Here is a 25,499-nt window from a genome sequence, read left to right as displayed (position 1 = left end):
TGATAGGTTCGCAAAACTCAAGCCTCGAAGATACAGTCTCATGTTACCAGAATAAAGAGGTGTTGCCAGTGTAGTGCAGGTCTATGATGATTTTCAGTGCTACTATCATCTAGTTTTGATTCTGGTTCTGTTTTGATTAAGTCCTAAAGTAGTCCTGATTTTGAACTGTTGTAGTCCTGTTTTAATTACGGATCAGTTCTGGGTCTGGTTGAATTAGGGTTTAGTCCTCGTGTCTTGATACAGCCCTGATTTTGTTCTGCCTTGCTGCTTAATTAAGGGCTAAGCCCCAAGTGTATAAAATGTCTGGCTCCGCCTCTGCCTGTATGTCCGTTTTAATGACATCTCTCAATCACATCATAAACAGTAGAAAACTCTACAAGTAAGCATGCACATATGTTCACCTGCCACTTTATTAGTTGCACCTTGCTTGTATTGAGTTTGATCCCTTTTTGCTTTTAGAACTGCCTTAATTCTTCATTGCATATCAACAGGATTCTGGAAACATTCCTTAGAGATTTTTGTCCACATTGACATGACTGCATCACACTGTCCACAGCATATCAACGATGTGAATCTCCCCTCCCACCACATCTCAGAGGGGTCCTGTCATCATGATTCAAGAACCGAGTTTGAGATTATTTTAGCGGTGCAGCACGGCACACAAATTAATCCATTTGCTTGTTTTGAAGAACCAAGAGTCCAAAACCCAAAGATATTTAATGAAATAACATTTGTCAAAAAAGGAAGGTTTCCCATTGATTGTCCCATTTTAAGTTTCCCAATCAACTCCCTGGTAGACAAAGTTGCGACCCCCCCCAAAAAATAAATCTGTTTTTTGTAGCTCAAACCATAAAGTCCGTTGTGAAGACAAACAGTTTTGCGCTGTTGATAAGTTTTGTTCTAATAATGCTTTCATACAGGGATGATTGGGTCAGATAAGGCAAGCAGAGTTTACAGTTTTTGCAATTGTAGCACCAACTCTGATTCTTTATCCATCTCGTCATGTGGGCCAGAGTGTTCATAGAGCTTTCAGCCCACATCAAAGAGCAGCCATGTCATCAAATCAACTGACCGAGAGAGAGAGACTAGTGTGACAGGGAGATTTTGGACTGAGCTGCTTCAGGCACAAAATAGTAAAATTTACTGCCCTAAAAACATTTTTTAAAAGAACAAAGTACAAACATGAGAATCAGAATGTGACAATGTGAAGATGAGCTATACAGAATTACAGAGGTAAAATCAAGAAACAGGATTTTATTTCTACAGACACCAACGCAGCAAAAACTGTGGGATCATCAAGACAGAGCAACTGATTCTTGCTTAACTTCTGGATGTGCCACATATTAGAGACATTAGAGCTGGGCGATATGACCCAAAATTCATATCTCGATATTTTTTAGCTGGATGGCGATATAAGATATATATCTCGATATTTTTTTTAAAGCCATAAAGTAAGAACAAAAAGAGAGTTCTTAGTCAAAGCTGTGTCCCAGATGTCACACAGGCACTTTTATTAACATACAGCATAGATGTACATGAAAAAAACTACTCAAAAATAAATTATGAGCATTTATTAAATAATGATGCGCTATAAATAAAAGAAAACTATGTTGTTTTGTGCATAACAAAGAGCTCACAATTGTGCAGTCAAAATGTAAACTAACAGATGCTGAGCATAATAACATAGACAGATTTCACAGCTGCTCTGTTCCCAACTTCTACTGCGTGACTGACAGCCTGGAGTTTGAAATCCGCTTCGTAACCGTGTCTCTGAACAGGTGCCATTTATGGTCCTTATACACACACAATACGGTAATATTACGTTGAAGCACAGTACGTATTACTCCGCGAGGCTCCTCGGTAGCTGTAATGCTCCCACAATCCATCAAGCGGTGCAGCTCCGTAGCTTACCAAAGTCGAACTAAAACATTTTTTGACAGATTGCTGAGCGCCGTGTACCACATAAAATCGGTTCGCGGTCATCAAGCACAACCAGAATTCATACAAAAGGCGCGCAGTCAACTTTTGAGAAAATGAAAGGATTTCAGGCCGTGCATGGCGTTAGCGTGGCTAGCTCGTTAGCGTGGTTAGCTCGTTAACACGTTGACGCCGTCCAGCCCCACGCACGGGCGATGCGCAGTAACTCGTTAACGGAGATTTGCCGTGTCCACCTTTCGCTGCCTGCAGGTGAAGCGATGGGGGAGGAGGGGGAGTTGTGTTCAGTGAAGGAGAGGCGAGGTCGAGTAACGTTGCGTAAAGACAAAAGTGGACGAAAGAGAGGCAAACTTGCGGCTCCGCAACTATAATTATAACGTGTAACCCAGTGAGTTTACATGACTCAGTAATGCAATACAGCATTGTTATTGTTAATTTTGATTCATCATTACTCTGTTAATCACAGAGTTGAGATAAAGTAAATCAATATTAAAAGATAAATACTATAAATATAAGAATAAAACCCCAAAGAGTATATTTAACACCCCCTACTGGTTAGGAGGTAACAAGCCCCGCCTTCCCCTTCTCTGTACCGTCACTTGTGCTCAGACACAGAGAGAGACGGAGGTGCACGAGACCATCGCTGATTTTCACCGCCAAGCTTGTTGCTGGAAAATAACCATAAACTTGATAAATTGAGCAAATATCCATACCGGAGACCTGCATGGACCTTGGAGAACCGGACCTGATTAGTTGTGAACATTTTGGACTTTGAAACCATCGCGGTGAGTCGGAAGCTGTTAAGCTAACCTTGAAGCTAAAAAGCTAACAAGAAGTTAACGGGGAATATAATGGCCCAATTTCAATGTTGTAGATCTGCACGGGTGCGGATGAAACGGACAAGATCCTCTCTGAGAGTTGAACATTAGAAGCGTGCTGGTGAGTTAAACTGGGACTGGGCGAATCAGGCTAATTGAAAAGCTAACTAGCCTAATGCTCATAGCTGTAGCTGTAGCTGACCACGTTTTTCACTGTGGGAGAACACACGGGGTTTCTCACGGAGTTCAGCCACTCTGAGCACTCAGCTTGTGTGCTGATGATGTTCTAGTATTACTTGTTGAATATTAAATGCACTAAAATAAGATGATGGGATAAGTTAATTTTGATCTTAAAGGTCATGAATCTATTTTATTTTTGTTACATTTGATGCTCGAGCAGCACTGTATAGATATCCCTGCATATTCCTGTTGTGCCAATGCCTTACCACATACTGTAAAACTACAGCCTGTGGGCTTTTGTGTACTTTTTGGTAATTTTATTTTGTACATTGACTGTAATTAACATATTGCTTCATTGCTATGCAGTGCAAAGCAATGCTCCTGTAATTCAGTTAAAGGGGCAGTACTATAAAAAATGATCTACCATAGTTCATGGTTTATTTATCATTTCTGATAGAAATGTGCACCTTGATGATAGAATAAGCTGATTGTGATTTAAAGATTGCATTCATGATTAAGATTCACTGTATAGACTATAGTTAGAAATTAGAATTAATGTTTTGTGCTTGTTTTGTTATAGCACTTGCATTATTTACTCATATGGCCATATACATCACTATAGTGTGTGAACTGAATTAGTAATAGCCCTGTTGTTTACAGGCTAGGTTTTTTTTGTGGGATCGTGAGACCTGGATTTCTTCCTGACGAGGAAGATGGCGAGCCTTTCCCTTTGAACCGAACCACAGCCATTCCGAGTTGGCCCAGAAGGGCAGGTTGCTCTTCTCTCACGAACAATTGCAACAGTGCGGTAGGACGAAATCGCACCAATCACAGATTTTTGACCTTTGGATTTGACTTGACTGAACACTGACTATTAAGCCGGCAAGACTGACATATCTGAGCTCAGATCGTATTCTGATTGTTATTATTATTGCTGTGACTGTATATTATCTCATGTTTTCATTCCTGTTCATGAAGTGCTGTTAAATTGTTGCTAAATAGTTTAATACAATTCAAAGCAACTTTACCTGTGGCTCCAGTCATTCTTCTCCACGCAACTCACTTTATCCCTCCTACGAATCTAGCTATTGGCCCATTCTCTCCATCTTACTTTAACTTCCCCTACCCTATCCTGTACTTGGCTACAAACGTAACATAGACTATATCGATATAAAGGATATTGTCACATCTTACATCTCGTATAAAAATATATCGATATTTTTAAAAAACTCGATATATCGCCCAGCTCTAAGAGACATCCACCAATTTAACCGTATATACATACATACATACATACATACATACATACATACATACATACTAGTGCTGTCAGCGTTAATCTCTTTAAAATGATGTTAACATCATAACCGCATTAACGCGGCAAATCTCCGTTGCGAGTTAACACGGATCGCCCCGTGCGTGGGGCTGGATGGCGCTAACGGGTTAACGAGCTAACCGCGCTAACGCGTTGACGTGGTACAGCCCCACGCACGGGCCAAAGTATAATATGTCTACACTAACCAAAGAGAAAATGGTCATTTCTGAGATTGAAAATTGGCATCATTATTGTGTCAGCCTCTTTATAAACAGGGAGATAGAAATGAATGACATGCTAATGGAGTTGCAGCATGTGCACAGATTTCCCCGCCCTTACCTTCCGGCTGTTTTTGTCACGAAATCAAGGAAAAAAGGCACCCCATCTAATCAGCCTGACTGACAAACTGAGACTGAAATAAGTCAAGCAGCCCACCCTGACTAAATGAGACAGCACACATCTGAAAATCTAACCATCCAGAGAAAAGCTGACTTGCCAGCATGGGGTGATTTCTTCACATATCCTTCCTCCGCCCTTATAAGCTTTGCAAATCAGCAGTGACAGTAAAGCTGCAGGGTTTCCAGTATTAAAAACTGAATTCAGTTACTGTTCACTTTCAAAATGGAAGGAAAGCTGATTATGAAAACGAAAACCGTCAATCAAGCATTAGACTGACAAAACTTTCAAATGAAAAAAAAACAACATTGATTTTACTTTCTCAAATGGGAGGTGATATTCTACATCTTTGTAAATCAAACTTCTTTCAGCAGATAAAGAACACAGTCTAGAGATTACACCACAGACTTGGTAAACTGAAATATTGCCACTTCCTCGCTGACAGCACAAATATCAAAATAAACTGTCATTCCACATTCCCAGTGGCAGGAACCAGGCTGAAGCTGTAGGTTTGATTCCCACGGGGCCAACCATGGTTTAAATATATGCACTCTTAGTGCTGTGAGGCACTCTCCATAAAAGCTTCCATAAAGCAGTCTATCTTATAAATTTATGTAAAGAAAGAATGGAGAGAAAAAAAGACTAAAGGGTGAAATATAGGCCCATATAAGCAGCAAGAGGAGGGATATACGGGTGGGAGGGAGAGGATTACGAGAGGAAGATAGTGAGAGGGATGGTTGCTATGACCTACTTCCACAGCAATTCACAGCAAAGAGTTTTACCGATTAACGGGGCCACACATAGCACAGACATACTAATGTGTAAATATTAAACAACCAATTTATAGAAGAACACTAGGGATGGGTTGATATAAAATTATGGTTCCATTTTCTGGTTCGGCTGCTGAACCACCAGATAACAACGTTTTTAAAAAATTAAATAAATGCTTTTTTTTTTGGTAATTTTGCTTCAATAAATCCTTTATACGGGGTCGGATAATACAAGTAGAGGTTACTGTTATTTGTGTTTGCATCAGCAGCTCTTGTTGTTTCCAGTATTTTGTCACGTGATGCAATTTCCAAAAAAAGGACTGCCTGCCATGTGGGATTTGGATGCATAGAAAAATGTGTGTCTATGGATAGCCTAACAATAACGCAGCAGGAATATATATATTCTGTGAACAGTTATTAATTATTTTTACTTTGTAGTTTTTCTTTGACATTCTGCAGCTACAGTAATACATCCCCCTGCAGGAGCACACGGACCAAATAAGTATAAATAGTTAATAAGTCCATCAACCTTTCAGCTCAGCAGAATGCCCCGAATGTTTAGGTTTTACAGCTAATTATACGTTATACACATTTATATATATATATATATATATATATATTTATTTTTTTAATTTTTTTTTTTTAAGCAAACACACTAGTTTAAAGTCTTAAACAAAGGGATTTGGATTTAATATAGTGCTACCAAATTACAGCCCCACAGGATAGACAACAGAACAATACTTAAATACAGTACATGAATGGCCCACAAAAACCACACATTTGCATGTCCTCCTTCAACACGTCCATGAATCTTCTCTGGGGACTCCCTCTTTCTTTCCTACCTGACAGCTTCATATTCAAATTGTTTGCACATTTGTATCTATATCCGTAAGCACCCTGCTGCAGCCGTTGGAGCGTTGACTTCTTCAAAGATACCACAGTGAAGACCCAAAGGCAGACATCAGCAACCATTATACATGACACAAAAAACTAATAAATGTTCTTCCCAATTAATATTTGACTGATAAGATTAATCAGTTATCAGCATTACATATTTTTCATTGATAAAGGAATTAAATCTGAAGGCTATCCTTATAGGAGCCACTCTTCTCTGTGACCATATCCTGGCCCTACAAGCTAGAAAGATCAGCGTGTTTAAAAATACATGGCGCTGCAATGACATAACCAAGTTGCTTCATGAACTGGAGGCATGTTGAAATGATCCACAAAGTGTGGCTAAAACAATCGAAGCAGTTTTAGACAAGAAGGGTTTTTTTCTTCACAGATGAATTAGTGACCAAATGTTTGCATATGTGGTAATAACATTTTTATTCACTAAGTATATTAATACGGGTTTCATTGGCTCAAGTATAATGCATATATTTTGTTGATCAAATACTGAGAAATTTAAATGGAATAGAAATTTCCTACTTAATCAAAGAAATAAAAGCCAAAAATATAAATAACTGAAACGATTCTTAGCCGCTGCCCTACATACATTATACACACACTCCGACATGCTCTTTCAACCCTGAGACAGTCCACCCCCACGGGACTGGATCCATCTTCTGCAATGACTGACAGTACTTCAAAAATCATCCCACCCACAAAAAATAAAAAGCCAAAAGAAAGAGGCTACACCCGCTATCAGGCTGTACCAGTTTCCTTGAAACGGGGGTTGGCAGTTGTGGCTGTGTCTTTGCAGCCTCATTCCTAAGCAGCATATCAGCGGACGGTGGTGTAATACGAGTCGGGGGAGTGAAGTAAGGCTGGAGAAGTGGGGAAGGTCTGGTTGTTAGGCAGCAAACGGATCACAGCCTGATGCTGATTGGCTTGTGGATGTATCTGAAACTGGAGACAAAGGGTTAACCTACCTGACTGCAGAGCATGGACGAGCACAAGCCTGTCAGTGCTTTATGGCTAAACATTACCACTATGTCACCATGCCACTTTAGAAGGTTCCAAATTAAAGTGTTTGATAGCATGATGACTCAAATAAGCAAAAGGCTGAGGAGAAAGAGCTAAATGGACCGATTCTTATATAGTGCTTTTCTACTCTCCCAGAGCACTCAAAGCACTTTATACAACATGCCTCACTCACCCATTCATACAAGCACTATTCCTATGCAGAATTGCATTCTACCTAACATTCACACTGTGATGGATGCATCAGAGAGCAACTTGGGGTTAGTATCTTGCCAGAGGATATTTGGCATTCAATGGGGGTTGACAGTCAGGAATTGAACCACCAACCTCCCAACCTTCTGATTAGTAGATGACCTGCTCTACCTCCTTAGCTATAGCCACCCAAATGTAGCTAAATGCTTAACTCCCAAAGCCTTTGCATTAGCATCACTGCTTGCCAACACTAGGAATACTTGAAAAACACTCCTCCTTCTCACATATAGCTGATCTGTTATGCTAGACAGTTTTTAGGATGTAAATAAAACTCTACTGCTTAGAGGATTCATAGCAGCAGAGTCCAGACCAACTATCACTCAAAATCAGTAATTCTGAGAAACCTTTCCAGATTATTTAATATCTGCTATATCTAATAGCAGTAATTCAACAATTAATCGACCGTTAAATCACTCTGTTCTAAATTATGAAATCTTCTGTTCTACTTACAACCTCCTAGAATTCTGTAAAGTGTGGTTGAATGTTAAATACGTCCACATCAGCTCAAAAGCAGTTATCAGTTCATAGTCGCACATTATGTGCTCTTTTGTTGCATCAAGCCTAATTCTAAACAGTCACATAAATCCCTGGCAATTATGCAGCACATGCTCTGATAGCACAATAAAGAAGAAAATGAAGTAATTACATGACTTGTCTTTTCTCATCATAATTTCATTTCCAATACCTACTAACCCCACCAAAAAAGATGGGTCAGGTGGACATGCTGATGAAGCTTGGTCTGAATAAAAAAAGACATTTCCATTCATTGATTTATATTTCTTTGCAAAGCAGTAGGGGAAGCTCTCTGAAGCATCTCTCGGTGAAGGGGAAAAAAGAAAATTGCAGCTTTCTGCAGTTCAGAGTGCGCACTCTGTTTTTTTAATACACATTTTGGATTAGCTGTACAGCCCATAGAGAGAGATGCAGAGTGTGGGATGCAGCAAAAGAACAGAAATTCAAAGCTGTATGAAGAGGGAGAGGGACTCCATGAAAGACGGTAACGATGAGTAATGAGCTGCCCTGCTGTCTGTCCAAACAGATAAGAACAGAGATAGAAACAAAGAAGCAGCAAGTGACAAAGATCAACAAAAAGGGAGGGCAGGATGTCTAAAATACAAGATTTACATGAACAAAAAGGGAGATAAAAGAGGATGTACATGTCAAACACTACTGAGTGAGTGGATATGTAGGAGGGGGAGCTGGAAAAGCCCAGCAACAGGGCATGCCTTAAATAGCTAGATGGTCTAAGATAACGTGACGCTGGAGAAAGCTGATGGCTCAGGGCATGTGTTGTGTTGTGCTAAGCATGTATGAACCCATTGCTGACAGCAGATTCATGGTATCTATTAGTCATATGGTAAAATCACATGACTCCCCAAGGAAGCATGCCTGTATGAGGCCGGATGGCGCCAATGCCGGCTGCCCGTCTGGATTAACAAACATCACATCTATAAGAATTTTATTCAAATTCACCTCAAGAGGACAAAATTCATGCTAAGACTAATGCATTAAACTCTCAGAAAGAGGGGTACACAGTGCACCCCTCAGGGCCAATTACTGGACCGCAGAGCAAGTAGGTGCACTTTCAAAAAAAGGGACATATTCGTTTTGAAGCAACAAAACAGATAATTACAAATTTTCGTCTAGTTTTTAAAGTGTTATATCAGAAAACAGTGGGCATTTGACCAAATATAAAGTGAAAGCAGATAAGATTAATTTACTCTAGAAACGTTATTTTTGTTGCGTCCTTTAAATTAAATGAAAAGCATGAGCTGAGCCACCAGTGACACTGGACTATCCTTTTTTTTTTCTCCCCCAACTCTCCACCAATCAAGCTACCCACCCACCCAGCCACCCCCCACACACAGACACACACACACACAAAACATACATTATCCTTGTAAAAAAACATGGAAAGGCATTGGCTGAGTCATTTTCCATTCATTATAAAATACTTGTAGTTGTATTGTGATGTATATTTTTCATTGTTTCTATGAGACAGTGTTCTGTACTTTAAACTATTCTGTCTAAATGTACGTATACATTTCTGCATGATAAGTTTATTAGCTGAAGAAAGAAAAAAAAAAAGATGATCATCAAAAGAAACTGGTTAGGGCCCACCAAAACATTTGTGCCCAGGGTATGTAACTTGATCTGGGCATGATTCTGCTGGGTGATCTGGGTTCCTCCAGCAGTCCAAAGATATGTTACACACCTTCATTTAAGTGTTGATTTGTAGTTGGCTGCGGATTCAGATGAGAGGATTGATAAAGCTTTGTGAGTAAGACTACCAAATGTCTGGCCCATCATATTAAGATACAAAACTGTCAGCAGAGCACAGAACTGTCTAGGCTGCAGCTATTTTCTATTTTAGTAATCGAGTAACCTAGCAATTATTCCATCGATTAATCGGATAAGAAGTACTTTTCTCTTATTAAAAAGCAATAATAAAGATTCAAAAGAGAAAAAACATTCTTTCTGAATGAACTGCTCATTGGTTTTTGGTTTATCTGTCAAAAAAGCAACAAACTTTGTATTTACCTGCCCAATTAAAATGTTATGTTTTTAAAGAAAACATTTTAACACCACTGAGCAACCACTGTTACATTTTTGGAGGACTGCACACAAGTTTGTTTTCATAGCCACTGCATTGGTTCCCATAACCAGTCGCAAGAGCCATTCAAATGGAAACAAACATGGGACTGTAAATCTGGCTTGATGTAACCGGATGGAAAATTTTTAATGCATCACCCAACCTTAAAATGTCAGCAAGTCAAGATCTTGACTCCATTCATCATTTCTCCAGGCTCAAGCCCTTCTTGACCACTCAAGTGGTTAAACTGCATATTCCTCCAACTGACCTAAAACTGCAGTAAACAGCAAGGAGGAAACAATTTCCAATCATTAATGACGTCTTCAGAGATTTGAGTAAGAATGATGTATAAATTGAATTTTTTATTTTTTTATTCAATGCCAGAACAGACATATTGTAATATAACTGCCAACTTCCAGATGAGCATTTTAAAATGACTAATTACGTTACCTTTCTGTATTTGTATGTGAACAGACAATAACGTTCATTCAGAGCTTGTCTGCAGTGTTTTAAAGGCATCTTACTGGGATGTTTTCCCCCAATGGCCTTGCACATAATTGCTTCTTGCCAGTGAAATCATCCCGTCAAATCTTTTTTTCACGACATCACAGGCGTCCAATCTGCACACTTTCATCAGCACAATCTCTCTGTCCCACTGAGACCAAGAACATAACAGCGAGAAAACGTCTGACAAACTGTCCGACTGTCCAGAGCTTCTCAGAGCACACTGAGTGTTTGGTTTACATAGTGCATAGTGCTCTGAATTTTCTTGACAGATTTTTTTTTTTGACAACACTGATCACAACAAAGAAGGGAAATACCTCCAATAGGCACAAACATTTGACCACACAGCATGCAATTAATTTGCAGAATGCATGGTCCTTGATATGCTGCTTAAAAGCGAATGAAAGCCCAGTGAGAATCGATGAAACAAGAGATACTGATAATAGAATCAGAATCTGTAAACTGTGTAGAATAATGCTCATTTTAATACTATAAGTCTATCTGTGCAAATAAAACCATATAATAGTAGTATTGCATGGTGACACTCACACTCATGTAGTGGTTATCTACCTCTACACTTTGCTTTTTCACAGCTAAAGATGACTCTCAGAAGCATCACATGGATACCTTTGGAATACTTTTTGACTAATGTACCACAGTTTCAGTGGATGCTCATTGTTATGCTAATAACAAAGTCAAACAACAACAAAAAAGTATTTCCTCTGAATTTAGGAATAACTTGTCATTGTTCATTTGATTACAGAAGAAACAAAGTATTGTGCCTATCTACATGAGTTTCTTTCTTCGTGTCATGCTAGTTTTCTTCAGCTAAACTCCAAAAGAACCCAAAGATTTTTGATTTCATAAGAAGAAAACACACAATCAATGGTGAATGTACTGCAGGTGTCAAATAATATGAGAATCTATGGACACTGACTGATGAAAAATTAAATTAAACACAAGTGTCATTTACAAGAAAAGATTAAAACGATTATTCTTCACGCAGCTAATAAGAATGAACTATAGATTTATGTCCAATAAAACTGCAGGTGGGCAACAACACAATATGATGTGAGCCCTGTGAGTTGCGAATGGTGGGGGAAGGGGAGGCAATCCTCAGTGATCTATCACAACCTCTTTATGATGATAATGTGTTATCAGTATTCACTTCTCGTGACCAGAAATCTTTTATCCTTCGTAGTGAACACATCCAAACAATATGAGGAGTGTGTTACTTGTGCTTGAACTCGTGTTTTGATTGCTGATAATGATGTTGCAATGGAGGATTTTGTAGTTAAATGTAAATCATGATTATAACTCAAATGCCTTTTCCTTTGTGGTTGTATTTATCTGACAGTTCACACTGATGCAAAGAGAACATCTGAAAGCATAACAAACAAAACTAAGTGACTATTTTAGTATCTAGTGTGAAAACGTTTTTCTTCTTCTTTTCCTTTCTTTTATTCAAAACATTCATTTCTAGCCAGTGTAGAAATAGAGACAGGCTGTGAAATGTCAAGAACATTAAAGAGATTTAACGACCTTGAGATTTCCTACATCTATTCTCTCGTCAATGCTAAAGAGGCTTTAAAAACGGTGTCTTTGTAAAACAATTTCTTTGTGTTAGTGGGAAAGTACCACTGGCTACAAGCCAAAGACTTCATCTTGGTTCTGGCTGGAAAATTTATCCATAGTGACTCAAGTAGCTTCTCAGTAAAAATGGTGAAAGCAGCCACATCATTCTGGAAATGGACCTTATGTCCATGGTCTGTGATCACTGACAAAAACAGTTTGTTTCCTGCACTGAGAACGGTGTAAAGATGCAGTTTCCACATGCCCCCTGAAAGGCTCCTGGCACAGAAGAATAGGTGACTTGTGTAGCCGTCGGCTGTGGTAATCATGTGATATCTCTGTCATTTGGCTAATCTCTTTACAGCCTCCTTTCTTTTTCTCCGGGATGAAGCCCGATATGGCAGCTCAGCCAGCTTTAGCCACACGCTAATTAATCTGCGCCACCAAAGCCTCTTAATGACACCCAAACACCACAAATGATCACTGTACTCATGCCAAGCCAAGGAAGTTTGATCCAAACTTTTGGTGTGGAATCAGAGAAGTACAGTAGGGAATTTGCAACACATTGAACCTGTGCAAAAAACATTAGGAGCTGAGGGTTCAGCTCTCTGTGTAGCTCTGTAACTGAGCCAGTCTAAGGAGCTTTAGGGATGTTGACCATTAAGGCTGGTTAGCTTGATTGGTGGAGGGTTGGGGGAGAAAAATAATGCACAGTCCAGTGTCACTGGCAGCCTTGCAGCTGGTGGCTCAGCTCATGCTTTTCTTTTGGTTATTTCAGTGGGAGTGGGTATAATCCACTCTGTCACACTGTCCTGCTTTGTCGGAGATAATATGAGGCCTCCATTCGTCTTTCTGCATCTCCCCCACCCTCCATTGTCTTTGCTTCAAGTTGAACTCACAACGAAGGGCGTCTCACTCTAGATTTACTTCTATTAACTCTTTAACTCTGTCTCTTATCATTTCTCACTCTCTTCGTCAGTGTCCATTCCTTCCCCTTTAATCTCTCTCTCTTGGATGGGCTCATCTGTGACAGAGCAAATAGGCTCACTGTATCTGTGAGAGTTGTGAGGGTGGCAGAGAGGAGGCTTATTTCATTGAAACCTCCATAGAATATCCATCCACAGGGGAGATAGGGCCTGCAGGGACTCTTTATGCCAGCAGAAAACATGGGTGAAGTGGCAGCAAGGGAGCAAGACAAAAAACAAACAAATGCCAGCAACACAAAGAGGCACAGAACAGGTGGCAGACTTTTCTAAATTTAAAGAAAGGGCAATGGCCAAAAAGACAGACGACCCAGAGAAGGTCTGAGTTAAACATATTAGTAAACTGCAAAGTATAGATGCTGAGCTGTTTAGAAGCTGTTCAGCATCAACCAGGTTGGTAACTGAAGAGCTGCGAGAGAGAAACTCAAACTGTGGAAAAGATTAGCAGCTTGCTAACAGCACATACACACAATAGCAACAGAAAAGCTTACAGAAGCCTTTCGCACAACCCAGAGGTCACCAGTTCACCCAAGCAGCACGTGTAGATTCTTCTCCTCTCCTGCAGCTCAACCTTGTTTTGAGTGTCTTCTTTAAAAAAAAAACCCAAAAAAACCCTTAAAGTAGAATGTGGACAAACAGTGATGACCCAAATACTGAACTGCAGAGAGAGAGAGGAATAATAACTCCTGCCCCAGCAGACAACGAGCAACCTCCAGCATGAGGGTGACACAGGTTCATCATTTAGTAACCACAGATCAATATGTTGTCCCATTAACACTCATCCCAACCTTCATCGGCTTGCCATTATTCATAAACATATAGGCACAAATACAATCACCAGTGAACGCATTAGAGCATATAACTGAAAACCTCACAGTTTGATGGCAATTTGAACAGAGTTGTGGCTCAGGAGGTAGAGTTGGACGTCTACCAGTCGCCAGGTTGGGGGATCGATTTCCCAGTGCTCCTGATGCATCCATCAGGAGTGTGTGTGTGAATGTTAGAAACTGCTTAGGTATAAAAAAATAGCACCTACATGAATGTGAGTGGGTAAATAAGGCTTGTAGTTAAAAAAAATTTAAGTAGAAAAGCAGTGCATTTGGTGTAATAGCAAACAGTCCACAAAGACAAACCTTGAAGTGCCACAAACAGGGGCATTACTCATCCGGTTATCATTGCTAGCCTAACTGGTTCCCGGGTGCAGACAAAGAATGTGATAACCCCGAAGGGTCATGATCATTCATAATAACTGATACCAATGCAGTTCTGGATCACAATTACAGCTAATAGTGTCACTTTGAAGCCTCTAACAAAGGCAATCTTGTTACTGCATAGACAGTAAGAGTGTTATGTATGTGTTGTTTGGACTCACTCTCAAGGCCTCTATGACCAGGTCTCGGGCTTCCAGCTCTCCCTCCATGATACTCAGCAGGGTGAGCAGCTCCGGTTTGCTCAGGTTATCCATGTTGAACTCACATTTCTGCAACAAACACCATAGATAACACATGACAGTCAGAGACAATAGGATCAATTAAGGCTGCTTAATTGGTGCAAAGATCTGACTTATTTTGGTCAGTACTGAGATCATGATTACTAATCATTTTCAGATTTAAATAGGTTGAACGTTTCATTTTCAAACCCTTCCCTTCATTTTAGGGTCTTTACCTAACAATATAAAGCACCTTCAGGTAACTGTTGTGCTGTGATGGCACTATATAAATGAAATTTAATTCTAGCTTTTCTTTTCCTTAACCATCACCCTTTACACTAGAGCGTTCTTTCCTTTTAGGCAAGGCAAGGCAAGTTTATTTATATAGCACAATTCAACAACAAGGTGATTCAAAGTGCTTTACAGAGACATTAAAAACAAAAACAAATAAAAAGCATGATTTGAAATTGATTAAGACAAGCAAACAAACAAACAAACAAACAAACAAACAAAACAGTATATAAAATCAAAAATCAAAACAGTAGATAAAATCAGAACAGTAGATAAAATCAGTAGTTAAAATGTAAGTTTTGAAATTTAAGCTTAAAAGTGTGGATTTGGTGCTTTATTCAAAAGCAGCTGAGAACAGGTGAGTCTTCAACCTGGATTTAAATAAATAAATGAGTGTTTCAGCTGATCTGAGGCTTTCTGGGAGTTTGTTCCAGATATAAGGAGCATAAAAGCTGAATGCAGGTGCTGCGTGTCTGGTTCTGACTCTGGGAACTGATAAAAAACCGGATCCAGATGACCTGAGGGATCTGGAAGGTTCATACTGGGTCAGGAGGTCACTGATGTATTTTGGTCCTAAACCATTCAGAGCTTTATAGACCAGCATCAGAACTTTAAAGTCTATCCTCTGACGGACAGGCAGCCAGTGTAAAGACCTCAGAGCTGGACTGATGTGGTCCACTTTTTTGGTCTTAGTGAGGACTCGAGCAGCAGAGTTCTGAATGAGCTGTAGTTGTCTGACTGATTTTTTAGGTATACCTGTAAAGATGCTGTTACAGTAATCAAGCCTACTAAAGATGAATGCATGGACTAGTTTTTCCAGGTCCTGTTGAGACATCAGATCTTTTATCCTTGAAATATTCTTGAGGTGATAGTAAGCTGATTTTGTTATTGTCTTAATGTGTTTTTCTAAGTTTAGGTCTGCATCCATCACTACACCCAAATTTCTCGCCTGGTTTGTGGTTTTTAGGTGTATAGATTGAAGTTCTCTGGTGACCTGTAATCGTTTTTCTTTGGCTCCAAAGACTATTACTTCAGTTTTGTTTTTGTTTAGCTGGAGAAAATTGTGGCACAACCAGTCATTAATTTCCTCAATGCATTTACCAAGAGCCTGTACAGGGCCTCGGTCTCCTGGTGACATTGTGATATATATTTGTGTGTCATCTGCATAGCTATGATAGTTTATTTTGTTGTTCTTTATAATCTGTGCCAGTGGGAGCATGTAAATGTTAAACAGAAGGGGTCCCAAGATGGAACCTTGGGGAACTCCACATGTGATACTTGTCTGCTCAGATGTGAAGTTACCTATTGATACAAAGTATTTCCTGTTTTCTAAGTATGTTTTGAACCAGTTTAGTACAGTTCCTGAAAGACCTGCCCAGTTCTCCAGTCGTTTGAGTAATATGTTGTGGTCAACTGTATCAAATGCTGCACTGAGATCCAGTAAAACTACCATGGCTCAGGGGGTTGGGAAGCGCATCTGTAACCGGAAGGTCGCCGGTTTGATCCCCGCGCTCTCTGTCCTGGTCATTGTGTCCTTGGGCAAGACACTTTACCCTACCACCTACTGGTGTTGGCCAGAGGGGCCGATGGCGCGATATGGCAACCTCGCTTCTGTCAGTCTGCCCCAGGGCAGCTGTGGCTACAACTGTAGCTTGCCTCCACCAGTGTGTGAATGAATAGTGGAATTGTAAAGCGCTTTGGGTGCCTTGAAAAACGCTATATAAATGCAATCCATTATTATAATATCTTGACACACTGTTCACTGCAATATTTTTTCATTGCTTTAGATGACAGTTTGCAATAGTCACCACGGCACCACAGAAAGACCAGCCAAAACTAATGGGGGAGCTCATTCCTGAATGAGAGGTTACTTCTGAAGCAAGGACATGGTTCGGTTATGAAAAGTCTGATAGGCAGCAAAAAACTGAACTGTGCAAACATCTTCTACCAACTATGCAAGACTCATGAAAGAGTATGGACAGAGTTTAAGAAGGAGAACCAAAAAAAAAAAAAAAAAGTCAGGTGCTCAAAATAAACCTCAGACTCAAACGTTAGAACAGGTTTTTTCCCTGCAGCACGCCATATAATAAAGACTCACGAAGACAACAGCAGCAACTACATCTTATATCTCTAAATATATGATTCTGTGCATTGGTCAAAACACTTGACTCCAGGTACACAACGCCAAGCCGAAAACACTTCACACAAGTCGAGTTGTCTTGTTTATAGTATGAGTGTTGGGCCATATTAATGGAAAAAAATCTGCAACATAGCATACTAAGCTGCAACAACAGATACGTGGATGAGTTGAACAAGACATCCATGTATGAGCTTAACGATGCACTTCAGAGACTGGATACTGTGCAGTGTCTGAGGCACAGAGACTAACAGATCTGCCTGCAAAGCCTCTCAAGTTTAAAGTGAGAAGGTCTGAGGTGTGTTTCCAGTAGTGTCACTCTGTGCCGTGACCCTGGTTTGATGCACTTGTGGGTAGATTGTAGGGCAGTCCTCAGTGTAATTAATATTTATTCTTTTTTTTTTTTTTAAATAAATGTAGTGTTCTGCAAGTATGTAGCACCACACCACTGACTTAAACTACCACAGTGTTACCATCCTTGCTGGTTACCTTGTGTGGTGTCTTACTGAAAGTGGTTAAAAACTTTTTCCTCCCAACGTCAGAATATTTTGCTATGCTTTGGTCATCTGCATAATGTGCTTTCATCCACTACTTTGCTGGATGCACCAGAGTTAATTAATATGAGGAGATATACCCCACCCATTAAAGCTTGGGACCCTGCTCAGTTGCTGACTGCGACAACTGGAGAGCCGCCAGCAGAGCAGTCTGTCCTGTTACACATCTGTGAAATCGGCTTGAAGTCAACTCCCCGGAGAAATGGTTTCTAGCTGGATTGTAATCATAATTCTCTGCAAACAAAGGATGTTTTTTACTCTGCTGAGAAATCCACGCGCAACCTTGTGCTAACCATTTGACAACAAAATTTACGTTACCAGGACCCAAGTGGACTCTAGCAATGTTGCGAAAGCAGAAAGTATAATCCCCACGTAATGGTGACCTTCGTTTGGTCCATCTCCAATGGCAAACGCATAGACCCAAATATTTTTTCCCCATAGCATTTTCTACATGTTTGTCCTCCAACTGTGCAATTGAGTTCTTTGCAAACAGGTTTCTATGTTAATATCTGTAACACACTTTATTGGATTTCTCCTTTCCATCACCACTAGGAGCAGGTTTCTTACTACTGCATCTTTGTTTTGGTTATTAACATTAATACCAAATTCACTGTCTCTGGTAGTGTGACATAATCTCATTACAAATTGTTGCACTGTTTTCTTTGGTTCCTTCAAAGTCTGTAGAAAACTTGGTGTACAATGGCAATTTTAATTTGTGGCACAAAGTAAACATTCAACGTAGTAACCGCCTCATCATAAAGTGCAGATGCTCCAGTGTTGGACAAGGTTGAGAATAGATCTTGCTCATCTCTATCAGCGTAATGAAGGAGTGGAGCTTTGCGCCTCTATTTAACTGTGTCTGCCACATAGAAAGAGCCTTTGCCATCTGTGAACAGTTTGAATACCTTTGCCACAATATCCTGTCCACTGTAGCCCTAGTGTGGCAGGCTCACTGTAGCAGTCAAAATTCATCAAAGAATTATTCAAGTCTTTCTGCAAGCCACTTTGGATGCCACCGTATGTGATTCCAGCTATAAAATTAACGTGTTTACAATCTGGGACAAGAAAAGTTTAGACCTTGATGGATATTTTACCTTTAGCAGCCAATGGGAGCGCCTTTTTTTAGCCGATGTAACTAATGTTCTACTTGCTCCCAGTCTCCAACTGGTCTCATTAAGTGCAGTTCTAAAGTCAGGCTAGCCATCCTATCTCCAAGCCATTAAGGTCTGATTACATTTGGGTAGGTCATTAAGCACCTATTTGGTCAGTAGTAACTGCAGGGCCAATGGGTGGAGATGGCTGTAATTGTGAGCAACCAGAGCACTTCATGCTTCCCTCAAGCCTTTTCCGGTCAACTTCTAAAATTGCTATGTACTGCCTCTGCCCTCTTTTTGAATTAGTCCACTTGTTCTCTGATCTTCTTGCTTTGCCTGATGTTGAATCATGTTATTTATGCTACAAAGATAAAAGAAATATTTAAGAAAATTAGAACTTTATTTTTGGAGTTTACAAAATACAGTTATGTTCCAGCCTATAATTTAGAGATTGATAATGCTGCTGTGATAATTGTGCCAACAAAGTCCTTTTTAATCCTGATACATTTTGCTAATAGTAATTTTTTTTCTTTACATAACTTCCCCTGGGATTAACAAAGTACACTGATTGTGATTTTACTCGTGCTTCATCATGTGTGATGAACATCTGAAGTGAACTCCACAGAATTTTGGGAGAATCAAGTCAGCACAGTGACCAAGATTGCCCTTCGTCACATGTAGCACACAGCAGGAAATACTGATTAAGATGTGTTCTTAGTACAGTAAAAAAAAAACATTCATTTGGTTTGTGTGGGGTGCTTTGCTTGCACATGACTATAATCAGACTTCATATTAGGGAGCAACTGTGAGCTCTCACATGCAGCTCTGTTGACAGCAATGTTTGGGGCTTCAGTGCACGGGAAAACATTTTTAACATTGCATTGTTGCTTTTACTTTTACTTTACTCTCTGGTCACGTCCCTGAATAACCCAACAGATCTGACAGCATTTCAAAGCAAAGTGTCAAAATGTCTTGTTAAGAAGCCTTTAAAGTTACTGTCTTCTTTTCAAGTCAAACCAATGTGAGAAAAATGAGCGGCATTTTTAGCCAGACAGCTAAATAAATACAATGATGTAACTTCCCAGGAAGAAGACAGACAGAAGAAATTCTAATTACCTTGTTGGCCTCTTTTAACCAACTGCTAAAAAGCACCACAACCAGTTGCAAAATATAGAAGCCTTTCACTAGGCTATTTGTTCAGTGCAACTAACGAATGAGAATAGCAAGAGTGTTTCAGCTACATCAGACTGATTGCTGCCTGCTCTTTCTTGAGGTGTCAGTTGTCAGACGGCCATTTAAACCTGATTTAGTATCCTCCTTCAAAACCTCCGCCAACATTTCTTCATTTCATCAAAGTCTTGCACATGTCTACAGAGCACTCTCACAAGGAATATGACTGAACATCAGAATCAGAGATTTCTGTAACATACTACCTCTGTGTGTCTTCTAATGGCATTGTTTATAATAGAGAAAGTTCAAGCTCGAACAACTGACAAATGAGCTAATGTTGCCTTATAAAGGAACGCTCTTGTCTTTGAAAGCTTTTAGATAGGCCCGTATTGGTGAGAAGAGGCTTTCTCTTCTCAGAACAAGAAGCTGAAAAGTAGTGTGTCAATCACATCACAGTTTAGTCAAAGTATGTTTTTATCCTGAAGACTGGAAAAAAAAGCAGAATAGATTCTGTGGGATTGATTCATTCGCATCAAGGCTTCCAATCGATCCTCAAGTTCCCCTTTCCCGGCAGTGTTTTCACCACTCAAAAAAATTGGATGAGTCAGGGGGCCTTGATGGATGTCCACCCTTAGCTGGTGTCCTCCTGTCACAAGACCTTGGGTTGTGGGTGGTGTGAGGTGAAAGCAGTAGAGTTAGTGGGGGGGTTAGTCTGGCATCTGCGCACAGTGATCAGGTGAGGGAAGAAGCAAACTCTAATTTGTTCCATGAGCCGTGAGCCATGCACCAAGGGCATGAGCAGCCTTGCCAGCATTCATAGGCTTATTCGCTGTTAGCCCCAGTCCACTTAATAAGGTCTGTGTCATTTCACTTGAAGCCACAAGGGAAGGGAACTGCTCGTTCTGAACGCTCCTCAACTGTGCTCTGCTGGCAAAATCCTGCTTAGTCCTGCAAGTTTCTCACATACTCATGTCCTGCAAGCACAAAACTATATGACATGACAGCCATTCCATGCATGCAACATGGAAATGCTGCCAAACTGGGAGAATCACAATTACTAGTACATTATTTTCTCATTTACCTCTGGAGCAAAACGAGAATTTTCTTATTATTTTTGACTGTGTAAGGCTCCAACCTGTGTAAGTTTACTTGACTGAAGTTTTTTATGACTGAATACCTCCAAAGGAAAACATGAGAAGAGGTATTTTTGTACTGTAATTTGAGTGAAATGACCCGCTTAATAGGTTGTAAAAATATAACGTTTAATCTTTTCTGATGACTTCTCCAACTTGTTTACATGGTCATTTGAACTCCCCCATATCAGAGCACAGCAAATTTGTTGTCATGAAGAAGCTTCAGCAGCGACATTACAGCCACTCATGTTAATGGCACTCGTCCAACATGGCGGCATATCCCCCATAAACACCACTGGCCACTCTTAGGCTGCTGTTACGCAACAATTCTGCCAGACAACAAAGGTAAGATTTAAAGATGAGGGACAATCCTGTCACAGTTAAAGGAATATTTTGCATATTTCTTTAATTAACAGCATTATCAGATTGTAACAAAACAAGTAGTCAGACACTGATGCTGAAACCATAGACTGTATGCAAAAGATGGTTATAACTATTGTGACATCACCTACTGGTTTCAGACTCCACATTTTGAAGCCTCAACTTTGGCAACATGTTAGTTCTTTGGTACCGGAAGTTACCATATTATTAGCTAATGCTAGAAGGTGGCTTAGCAAGTTGTACCTATAAACTGCACCACAGCAAGGCACTGACAAACACATCTTAAATGGTCAGTGGCACACAGCAAGCCATATTGCTTTTCAGATAATTCAATTAAAATGTTTCAAAAGGCATAAATATAGTGAAGAGGTCCAGTTTAGTGACTCCAATTAGTAGTGGTGATTCTAAACACACACCAACTGGCTATACCTGTGCTATAAATGTGTGTTTACTTTTGTAAATTTGGACCTTTTCATACGCAAGTCTATGGGGATTGATTCGCTTTTGGAGTCAACCTCAAGTGACCTTTTGAGGAACTGAACATTCACGCTAGCTTCATTTTCCTGAAAGGATAACACATTATAAACTAACTTGTCAGAGTACTCAGGTTACATCTCTTGTTGTATCAGGTAATGTGATACCACAGCTTTGCAACAGAAGTAATGTGATAATTAGTTACTTTTCAAGTCTGTGTGTTTTCTTTTTATTGCTGCAAAAAGAGGAGAGAGCTGACATTGGTTAACAATTCTCTCCTACCAGAATCTACAGTATTCTGAACATGGCAGCAGCAAAGATCTCCAATTAACAACCACACCTGCAGTACAGCATCTCCACAACAGTGTTTGCTGATTTGGTAAAGGAAATGCTACCAACATCAATCAACTTTTCCTTCAAGTCATTACATCATTTAAAGAAAGGTCTAAGTTAGAACATCTGGACAACATCCACAAGGAATTGCAAAGGTGTATATCTGGTAACACAAAACTATTCTACAATGACACTTGACCGTCCTCTGTAGGCAATGTCGTACTTTTCAGTGACAATCCTGTAGAGTTACAAGTTTCTTTTAAAAGCAAAATTTCCCAGCACTGCCCAATTAAGTAGTTCACTCTGGGTTAATCGGGTTTGTTTATGTGCTCATGTTTTTTTATGAAACATTTAAAGAATTCAGTTTCTAGACATACTGTCTGATTCACTAACATCTATTAAATGGGTGGGAGGTGACAGGCAGAGTGCCTTTCACTGACCTCTAAAGCCTCTCTGAACCACCCTCACTTCAGAATCCTCACAAACGAGAAACTTCCCCCTGCTCAGGCCAACAACAGAGTCTGACAGGGGTAAGCAAAGAGCAAAGTGCTTTATTTAACCACTGCAGGCATGGTGTTGGTGTTGGTGGTGAGAAGGGGGGAGTGGGAGGCCATCGAGGCGGAAGCCCCCTGGAACCTGGAAAAGGGAGAGTGCACTGGTACTGAAGAGGTGAGGTGGCTGCCTGACTCCCATGTCTCCGCCGCACCTGTTCGCCTCAACGCTAAATGTAAAGCAGCTTCCAGGCAGTACTGAGCACGCTCAAGAGGGGGTGGGGGCTGGCTGACACAGTACTCCCAGCTATGCCAGCTGAGTCACTGAAATTAAGACCAATTTAGAAAGGTGTATGGTGAACGGGGCCAGCACCCCCTCCTCTTCCTTTTCACTGGCTCTGCCCTCCACTCACCCCCACAGCTCTTCTCCCACCATCTCCTCAACACCCACACTACCACCCACCCACCTCGGGGACTGTGGCTGCTGTTCTATTATTGCAACACCACACATTTCCACTAGCCTACCTCTTCAAACTCTCATCCAAAGAGGTTTTTTTCTTCTTCTAAACTTGCTGTATGTGTAACAAAGTTGAAACAAGGACAAACTAGAAAGAGTGTCACTGCTCATCCTGCCTCAGGGTTCCAGTCAATAACAGCAGTCAGACAGGTTATATCATGGAACAAGCAAAAGGACGGGAAGGTTTCATGGCCTACTGCCGGCTGGGGCAACAGACCGATCCATTTGCACATAGGGGGTGCTGGGCTGCTGTGACCTGAGAAAGGGCACAGAGAAATCACAACTAGGTGCTTGTACACATGTGAAACCCAAAACCAGCTGGTGATAACAAAGGACTGCTTGAAGAAAAAAAAGAAAAAAAGCTTAAGCCTTGAGTCCTCAGGTCTGACAGTCTGATCTATGGAAGCCTGTGAGGTCTCTAAGGACTGCCAATTTAAATAAACCACTTTCACACCACACTTAGCTCCACATGCCAAGTGTTCATCGTTTGCGGAAAAATTTAGACAAAATCAAGATGGAATGAAAAAGGTTTCACCTCTAGCGGCGGAGCTTTGGGGGAGCAAACGACAGCTTTAATAAATCTATACTCAGTTTTAAGTCTCCTGCAGCCAGGCGAACAGCTCGCTCCAAGTCTCTACGCATTAACTCATTTACTGCAATGTAATACTGTATATCAACCTGTACAGCCACCGACGCTTTCTCTTCCATCAAGCACACGATTACATTACAACTGAGGGATGCCTGCCTTTAAAGCAGCCGCTAGAGGAGAACAAAAGAATTCACTGCTGGGGGAAAACCAACACTGTTCTGGCTTTTACGGAGGCTACTGAGAGTAATTATGGGTTATTCATCAGCCCAAGCAGAGACGAAGCCCTTGTTTTTCCCCAGACATTGTCGCGAGGCTCGCGCTGGCCACCGCTGTTGCTTCACGAGCCCGTGCGAAAATAGATGCGCGCGACATTTCGCCCTCTTTCCCGGGTGACTGATAAAGGAACACGCCGATAAAAACACACGTGTGGCTTTCGCTTTTTCCCAAAGCTTCCTACCGTGTCAACGCTGCCCAGCACGGTGGTTGCCAGTGTTTGTACCGGGGGAGGCTGCTCTCCGCTGGCTCCCTCCGACGCCATCTTCGTACTGTAGCGGTCTGCTGGAGTGAGGGCGCATCCGGCACTCATTAACTATTGCACTGCTGAACGCAAATCTCAGCACGCGCGGCCATGGAAGAGGAAAGACAAACGAGATTTGACAATCTGAAGTGAGGGGAAAAGACGACAAGTGTCCGTCGTTAAAAGCCTACAACTGAATGCGTGCGGGCTGCTGCAGCTGGGAGGGGGTGGGCAGTGTGGGCGTGGACCGAGCTACGCGTAAAATCCAGATGAGAAGACCCGGTGCGCTCCCAACTGGAAAGGAGGTGCTTTCTGACAGGCTGATTGACAACAGCATTTGTTGACCACTGTAGCTATAAAATCAACAAATGAGCGCTTTCCAAACTTTGATCAGGGGCCTTTTGTAACTATAATAAACATTAAGATGTTAAAAATGTCTTTATTTACTGTAAACTGTTATTTCAAAATCCTTTAAAATTTGCCTTATCTCCAAGACATGTATGCGATGCATTACAATGATATCACCTGACAGTCATAAAGAGCTGGGTGTTCATGTAACACAACAGTCATTAAAGTACAGTAAGTATTTTTTTTGATTCTTTAATACAAAAATAGAATGTTGTATTAGTAAATATAGTTTCATTAGTATGTAAATACATCTTTCATCAGCTAATGCATTCTTATTAACTTATAATTAATCCATTAAAAATACATAGAAGCGGTGCTAGTTTGTGGAAGCCTGCATGTTACCCTACGATCTTGAATATAGCGCTTGAGATGGACACTGGCTAAATACTGGCCAGATACGAAGCACACAGAGGCCACCATAGACGGAATTATGTACTTGAATTGGGACGGGTAAGAAAATAAATTCCAGCTGACTGAAATATGCAATCTACTGAATCTATCTAGCAGTGAGGTTTTACACTCTGTACATTTAACTTAGACTGCAAGTCCAAGTTAAAGGTTTTTCCATATTTTTGCAAATAAATAAAGTTTGACAAAATTTGACTGAAATATATCCAAAATTTAAAGGTTTAAAGTCAAGGTCACTGAAATCACAAAACGTACATTAAAAATTCTTATAGTTAGTCTACTTATGAAAAAGTTTAATACATATATATAACTGCATAAAATCATGAAGG

The 25,499-nt window shown here is 40.5% G+C and overlaps 1 protein-coding gene across 1 annotated transcript in view; it reads right to left on the bottom strand.

Moving 5' to 3' along the window:
- Window positions 1–24,575, bottom strand: part of cttnbp2 (cortactin binding protein 2) — a 94,686-nt gene extending 70,111 nt beyond the window's left edge. The window contains exons 1-2 of the mRNA XM_063479095.1: window positions 24,295–24,575; window positions 14,617–14,724 (exon numbers count right to left, since the gene is read on the bottom strand). Coding sequence (XP_063335165.1) covers window positions 14,617–14,724; window positions 24,295–24,423 — 237 coding nt within the window. The 5' untranslated portion in view covers window positions 24,424–24,575. The remainder of the gene's footprint in view (window positions 1–14,616; window positions 14,725–24,294) is intronic.
- Between the last annotated feature and the right edge of the window lie 924 nt (window positions 24,576–25,499).

The sequence above is a fragment of the Pelmatolapia mariae genome, linkage group LG7 (genome assembly GCF_036321145.2).
Source record: "Pelmatolapia mariae isolate MD_Pm_ZW linkage group LG7, Pm_UMD_F_2, whole genome shotgun sequence".
In the NCBI taxonomy this organism is placed as follows: domain Eukaryota; kingdom Metazoa; phylum Chordata; class Actinopteri; order Cichliformes; family Cichlidae; genus Pelmatolapia; species Pelmatolapia mariae.
Note: the sequence above shows the minus strand (reverse complement) of the source record. Positions and strands in the feature narration are given on the sequence as shown.